The 8,138-nt window shown below is 44.6% G+C and overlaps 1 protein-coding gene across 1 annotated transcript in view; it reads right to left on the bottom strand.

Moving 5' to 3' along the window:
- The window catches only part of LOC149428328 (microtubule cross-linking factor 2-like), a gene marked incomplete at both ends in the record, with an annotated part of 20,833 nt that extends 13,082 nt beyond the window's left edge, over positions 1 to 7,751 (bottom strand). Inside the window, one exon of the mRNA XM_089667506.1 lies at positions 6,507 to 7,751. Coding sequence (XP_089523632.1) covers positions 6,507 to 7,751 — 1,245 coding nt within the window. The remainder of the gene's footprint in view (positions 1 to 6,506) is intronic.
- Positions 7,752 to 8,138: the final 387 nt, after the last annotated feature.

The raw sequence follows: 8,138 nt of genomic DNA, 5'->3' as shown, positions 1-8,138 counted from the left end.
GTTTTAGGTTAAAAAAAACAAAACCACAAAAATGCGCACTATTGTTTCTGGGCTGTACTACGGGTACAAATAGCATACACATATATGGTATCGCTGCGATCGTTGAGAGCTGGAAAATGTATTTTGGGTTGTTCTTTGGTGGTAGGTTATGGTAGTAACAAGAAACACACAGCTAAATTTAAAAAAATATATTTTTTTTTTACTATTTTGGGCCAGTTTTCCTTCGATTATATATATATATATATATATTTAAAAAAAAAATAAAAAATCAGGAGATATCCATTACCATTTACCACCAAATGAAAGCCCTATTTGTCCTGAAAAAAAAAAAACGCGGTATAATTCACCTGGATGTACAAAGTAGTTGTGATGATACGGACAGTTTTACTAACGCAGGTCAACGTTGCAAAACTGTGTTTGGGCATTAAGATTTGTTTTCCCCTCAGGTGTGAAGGGGTTAATCTAGCAAGTGTAAAATAACCGGTAAGTATACATGGTACAAATGTACATTTAATCTTTACGTTTGCTTTAGTCTTCTTGAAGTCTGTGTTGTATATCCTCCTTTCTCTTGCCTGCGTCACCAATCTCATTTAAAATGGTTCTAAAGGCTGAAGTTTTTCTTTAAAGGATAAGTTCACCTTTCATAACAAGTTACAGCTATATTCTGGGTGTAACATGTTAGAAATGCATCGGCCCCCCGCTTTGACAGCTAGTGGGGGGATCCTCTCCCCCACCGCTAGCTGTCAAATTTTTTAAAAGTTTTTATGGTGGAACATGTTCCCAGTACTGCAACCACCGCCTGATCCCCCTCCCTGTGACAGACGTATGGGGAGAAGTTCCCCATACTAGCGGTCAAGTCTTCAAAACAAAGTGGCCGTGAGGGGATCCGTCCACACGGCCACGTCATTCATTCACGGTGTTCTGTGAATGAGAATCTACAAGTCCTGGGAGGGGAAGGCACTGCTGCACACAGGTTTTGTTTTTGGTTTGGTTCTGTGGTGTGTTGCTTGGTTTGGTTCTGTGGTGTGTTGCTTGGTTTGGTTCTGTGGTGTGTTGCTTGGTTTGGTTCTGTGGTGTGTTGCTTGGTTTGGTTCTGTGGTGTGTTGCTTGGTTTGGTTCTGTGGTGTGTTGCTTGGTTTGGTTCTGTGGTGTGTTGCTTGGTTTGGTTCTGTGGTGTGTTGCTTGGTTTGGTTCTGTGGTGTGTTGCTTGGTTTGGTTCTGTGGTGTGTTGCTTGGTTTGGTTCTGTGGTGTGTTGCTTGGTTTGGTTCTGGGGTGTTGCTTGGTGTGGTTCTGGGGTGTTGCTTGGTGTGGTTCTGTGGTGTTGCTTGGTGTGGTTCTGTGGTGTTGCTTGGTGTGGTTCTGTGGTGTTGCTTGGTGTGGTTCTGTGGTGTTGCTTGGTGTGGTTCTGTGGTGTTGCTTGGTGTGGTTCTGTGGTGTTGCTTTGTTTGGTTCTGTGGTGTTGCTTTGTTTGGTTCTGTGGTGTTGCTTTGTTTGGTTCTGTGGTGTTGCTTTGTTTGGTTCTGTGGTGTTGCTTGGTGTGGTTCTGTGGTGTGGTTCTGTGGTGTTGCTTGGTGTGGTTCTGTGGTGTTGCTTGGTTTGGTTCTGTGGTGTTGCTTGGTTTGGTTCTGTGGTGTTGCTTGGTTTGGTTCTGTGGTGTTGCTTGGTTTGGTTCTGTGGTGTTGCTTGGTTTGGTTCTGTTGTGTTGCTTTGTTCGGTTCTGTTGTGTTGCTTTGTTTGGTTCTGTTTGTTTCTTTTTTTTAACTTCATGTATACTAAGCACCTTAAGCCAACCACTTTAAACAAACGGGATCCGTGTATTCCCTCTAATGCGGCTCACGCTGCAATGATTACGCTGCTTGGCCACTTCCAATCTGCTGCAATCCAATTCAGGCCACTGTAGAACCTCCGGCTACAACATTGGTAGTCTGCCAAATGGGAAAGAGTGGAGTCGCAAGCGTGAAATGCTCATTGATCTGATATCCTTTTCACCGACTTCTCCGTCTCCCTATTACATTGGCACTCATCCAGCCCTTCCTTGTGAAATAGGATTTTCAGTCCTGAATTGAAATTTCCACAAAGCCGCAGCATCTTTATTCCATAAACAGTAATATAAATAAAAGATAGCTGAGCCCCGGGGGCCCCCACTGCTGGGAAAGTGGTTAACAGGGTGAACTCCTACCATGTCACATTATTGGCAGATCTAAAGGAGAGACCTCTAGGCCCATCTTGTCTGACAGTCATAGGGCATCAAAGCCTTTATTTGTACCAGTGTATGTGTTTGTTACGGAAATTGAAGGGTGACTATAGAAACATTTTACACCCGGGAGGCTTTTTCTACTTTCATGGAAGGCATTCGTGTTCTGAGCTGTGAATGCATCCTTCTTTGAGATCATTATTTTCATAGAGCTGTACTATGGATCCTTATGCAGGCCATAGACGGGTCGAAAACCAGCCGTTTTTTTTAAAAAAAAAAAACAAAAACGAAAAATCGGTCGTTCAATAGGCTGACGTTACCACCAATGGTAAAAAAAAAAACAAAAAAAAACACGCTAATTTTCGTCCCGTCTACGGCCGGCATTTAATTACTTCTGTCCCTGCAGAGAGCTCCGCTATTATATTTGACATGAAAAAGTATTGTGGTTGCAACAATGTATCCATTTGTATCCATTTGTATCCATTTCAGATACAGATGGTTTTATTTGGATACAAATAGATACATTGTTGCAACCGCAATACTTTTTCATGTCAAATATAATAGCGGTCTGGAATTCTTCTTGCAGGTCACTGCTCATGCGCAGATTTTTTATCAGTAAAACGATCGGCCGATTTGCCCATCATTGCTGGGAAAATTGGCCGATTTTTTTCCCAACTTTACCGATAAAAAAAAATGTGCCAAAACCCTGAAAACAGCCAACCAATTAACCCACTAATGGTGCGCAAATCATCAGCCGATTTTCGCCCCGTCTATGGCCGGCATTAGGGCGTGTGATAAACCTCAAAAGATTACAATGAAGCAAACCTATTTAATCACTTCAACTCCAGAACCCCCCCCCCCCCCCCCTTCATGACCAGGCCATTTTTTGCTATTTAGCACTTTAACTGACAATTGCTCGGTCATGCAACGCTGTACCCAAATAAAATTTACCCTTTTTTTTTTTTTTTTTTTTCTTACTCACAAATAGAGTTTTCTACTGGTGGGATTTGATCACCATTAGGTTTTCTTTTTTACTAAATAAACGAAAAAAAGACTGAAACTTTAGAAATTTTTTTAATTTCTGTTATAAAGCATATCTAATTAAAAGAAATCAAGTCTCTTCATAAATGTAAGCCAAAATGTATTCTGCTACATGTCTGGTAAAAAAAGAAAAAAAAAAAAATCCCAATAAGTGTATATGGATTGGTTTGTGTGAAAGATCTAACATCTACAAACTATGGGATATATATTGGAATTTTTGTTTATTTTTTTTATGCTGGTAATGGTGATCAGTGACTTCTAGTGGGACTATGATAGTGTGGTGAGCAATCTGGCACTGACGCTGGATGGTCATTTTAAATAGTGCAAGTGCCAAATCTCAACAATTACCATATCCATAAAAAAAAAAAAATTGAAGTTTACGTTGCCAGTTACACATACATACCACATATACATGTACACTACATTTCCCTTCCCACCCAATCAATATGAATCAAAAAGACAAACTTCTGAAACTATTAACATTGAGCTCCAACAAAGTTTGGGATAGAGTGAGGAAGGTTTAGAATTTCTATTGAATTTTTATTGGCATATAGCCCTATTAAGATTTTCCCTCACTTCCTGTCCTAATGAAAACTTAAAAATTTAGAGGTTCTATACCTTACTCTCTATCTAAAATGTAAAGTCTTCCTAAACCCCGCACCCCGCATTCACTATATCCGGTCTCGCCGGACCCCGCATTCACTATATCCGGTCTCGCCGGACCCCGCATTCACTATATCCAGTCTCGCCGGACCCCGCATTCACTATATCCAGTCTCGCCGGACCCCGCATTCACTATATCCAGTCTCGCCGGACCCCGCATTCACTATATCCAGTCTCGCCGGACCCCGCATTCACTATATCCAGTCTCGCCGGACCCCGCATTCACTATATCCAGTCTCGCCGGACCCCGCATTCACTATATCCAGTCTCGCCGGACCCCGCATTCACTATATCCAGTCTCGCCGGACCCCGCATTCACTATATCCAGTCTCGCCGGACCCCGCATTCACTATATCCAGTCTCGCCGGACCCCGCATTCACTATATCCAGTCTCGCCGGACCCCGCATTCACTATATCCAGTCTCGCCGGACCCCGCATTCACTATATCCAGTCTCGCCGGACCCCGCATTCACTATATCCAGTCTCGCCGGACCCCGCATTCACTATATCCGGTCTCGCCGGACCCCGCATTCACTATATCCGGTCTCGCCGGACCCCGCATTCACTATATCCGGTCTCGCCGGACCCCGCATTCACTATATCCGGTCTCGCCGGACCCCGCATTCACTATATCCGGTCTCGCCGGACCCCGCATTCACTATATCCGGTCTCGCCGGACCCCGCATTCACTATATCCGGTCTCGCCGGACCCCGCATTCACTATATCCGGTCTCGCCGGACCCCGCATTCACTATATCCGGTCTCGCCGGACCCCGCATTCACTATATCCGGTCTCGCCGGACCCCGCATTCACTATATCCGGTCTCGCCGGACCCCGCATTCACTATATCCGGTCTCGCCGGACCCCGCATTCACTATATCCGCTCTCGCCGGACCCCGCATTCACTATATCCGCTCTCGCCGGACCCCGCATTCACTATATCCGCTCTCGCCGGACCCCGCATTCACTATATCCGCTCTCGCCGGGCCCCGCATTCACTATATCCGCTCTCGCCGGGCCCCGCATTCACTATATCCGCTCTCGCCGGACCCCGCATTCACTATATCCGGTCTCCCCGGACCCCGCATTCACTATATCCGGTCTCCCCGGACCCCGCATTCACTATATCCGGTCTCCCCGGACCCCGCATTCACTATATCCGGTCTCCCCGGACCCCGCATTCACTATATCCGGTCTCCCCGGACCCCGCATTTACTATATCCGGTCTCCCCGGACCCTGCATTCACTATATCCAGTCTCCCCGGACCCTGCATTCACTATATCTGGTTTCCCCGGACCCCGCATTCACTATATCCGCTTTCCCCGGACCCCGCATTCACTATATCCGCTTTCTCCGGACCCCGCATTCACTATATCTCCCACAGTACACAAAACATGGAAATGCATTTATTTTATTAACTAGAAACTGCTAAATACCTTTTCTCATCAGCAGTATAAAGCAGTCTTGTGACTTCTATCAGTGCCCAGCAGAGCACTGGTTAAAGCTTGTAGGAGGAGTTCTCATTCTCCCCTGATAGTCCAATAATGCTGCAAAAGCCAGACCCTCTGTCTGGACAGCACTGATCGGCCCTGTACTTATCACATGCACTCTCCCAAGAGGAAAAAAAAAATCTCTAGCAATACACCAAACCGAGCATGTGCAGTTTGCCCCCAGGGCTCTGTGCTACAAGCAGATGGACTGGGGACAATAGAAGGGATGGGATCTACTAAGAAGAAAAAACCAAAAACCCTCTCTAACAATACACACTCTGCATGTGCAGAGTGACGCCACACCATATGGCTTATCAGGAGATAAGAGGGGGACACTGGAAGAAGGGGAGGATCAGAGAAGACAGGATCAAACAACCTTTTTACACAATGCGGAGGATTAACCCCTTTAGGTTCAACAGCGAGTATAACAAGCATGCTTTATTTCATACAGACGGATTTTACTGTTGTAGGTTCACTTTAAAGAAAAAAACATACCCAGGTTACATCAAGAACTACATCTAGTAACAAATTATATGAAAAAAAATAAAAAACAAAAAAAACCCACTTAATTGCGTTACTAAGTGAAGTTCTTGACTTAAAGTGTAACAACGTTTCTGGGAAGTCATCAGTGGTGTCGATAGTTATGTATTTTGTGTGTCAAATATGAAGTGTATGAAACTGTAAATAAGAGGATCCATAGTAGTCCCTCCCATGGAATGACCATGGACTGGAGCACTGTCAGTAAGAGGAGGGACTATTATGGATCTTCTTACATACTGTACCATACACTTCATATTTCACACACAACACAAATGCAAGCTTAACTCATTGTATGGATGATCGCTACACCGATGTTTGTTTCTAAAAGTGCTACTTTTCTATCTAAGCTGTCTTCTACTGCATACAAGAACCACCAAAAGTTGCATTTTTGCACATTCTCAGCGCAGAATCCTATCTTGTGTGCAATTACCATGCAGGCGGTTAAAGATTAGTTATTTGGTGTAAGTAGGCTATGGGTGGGTTTATCAATTAAGCAGGCAAGGCAAGTCGAGAGTATTTGCTGTGGGGGGGATGGGGGAGGGGGGTTTAGCGTGGTAATGCATGTAGCACTCACCTGTAAACCGGAGATGTTCTCTTTCTTGGAAGAGTCGTTGGAGGTACCTTGATGGGTAGTATCTGGTAGTGACAAGGAAGAATCCTGCTGTCCTTTGTAAGACTCCCCAAGAGCGTCAACTTTCTTGGTAAAACTATGTAGTTCCTGTTGTAACACCCCAAGTCTACTAAAAATGGCACTGATCAGTTTGGAGTTGCTCGTGACTTCACTATTATCAATAGCTTCTGTCAACAAGAGATCCCCGCAGTCATTATTTGTGCAGAGCTTTACACCTGATGGAAACCCATTGGCATAGGATGTCAAAACCTCTATTGCTTTGTTAATCAATTCCACTTGTGCTCGAATGCCATAGAGACTTTCCAGCTCTTTAATCTTTGGTAACCAGGATGGGGATGTGTGAGAAGTTTCTGGAGACTTGGTCGTTCCCTTCTCAGCACATTCTTTTGAATCTGTACTATCCATCTCTCCACCAATTGGTCCTTCTCGCCAGAGAGGTGTTGGGACACATTGCGCAGAATCTCCTGCCTCAGCGTCCGTCTCCATGAAGGGTTTGGTGGTTTGACATGATGCCAGATCGTAGCGTTGAAGGTTTGAAAGAAGCACCCTATTCTCATACTGGAGTTTCTTGACTTTGCCACTGAGTTCACTGATCTGCAGTTTGGCAGTTGTGAGTTCCTCTTGAGAAGGTTCGCTAATGACAGAACAGCTGTCCTCCGACAAGGTGATGTCCAGGTCATGGTCAGACTTGTATTTATTGAGCTCATTCATCAGTAGCTTATTTTGGTCCTCTAACTCCATCATAGATCTCCTGAGAAGGTCAGCTTCTTCCTCCACAAACTGCAGATGCCTTCTGAGCTCCACAAAACTGTCCCCCGATTCTCCAGACAAGAAAGAAAATCTTGAATCTTGACCATGTTCTCTATCAGTGTGGACTTTCATCTCATCCATTTCAGCCCTTAAACCCCTATTCTCAACCTCAAGTTCCACTATCCTTCGACTCAGGAGGTTAGCTTCCTCTTCGACGAGTTTGAGATGAGACTTCAGCTCAGCTTCCCTAGAATGTGGAGTGTTGGCGAGTTCATCAATGGACAATGAGCCATCCAGATCTCCATACATGGACCTGTACTTCATCAGTTCATCCTTCATTGTGTCATTGTCCTTTGCCAACTTTGTTAGCTTTTTGCACATTAAAGCAGATTCCTCTTTTGCAAAGTGCAGCTGACATTTAAGATCAGCATTGTCCTCCTGCAATTCAGAGAAATAGATTATATAAGTTCATAACATACCAAAATATTATTATTATTATATATTGGATTTAAAAAAAGAAGAAAACACAAACAAGAGCGAATTCAAATATCCAATACCAGGGGCGGACTGACAACTCATGGTGCCCCACCCCCCACAATAGGGGATCATGGGGCCCCTGTGTCCTTGCCCAAACTCAAAAAAGCCTATGAAAAAGGTACCAGGGGCATCTCATGGGGCCCCCTACTGAACCCCGGGCAGTGCCCAAGTTTCCAAATGGTCAGTCCGCCCCTGTCCAATACTGATTACTTCTCAACACCAATATGGGCGGTCGTCATTTCATATTATGGACATATTAGGAGGAATCCGAGGTATGGCTTTACTCAC

This window comes from Staurois parvus, unplaced genomic scaffold (assembly GCF_062004578.1).
Source record: "Staurois parvus isolate SC_StPar_1 unplaced genomic scaffold, SC_StPar_1.0 ptg003305l, whole genome shotgun sequence".
In the NCBI taxonomy this organism is placed as follows: domain Eukaryota; kingdom Metazoa; phylum Chordata; class Amphibia; order Anura; family Ranidae; genus Staurois; species Staurois parvus.
This window is presented reverse-complemented; position numbering and strand designations above follow the sequence as displayed.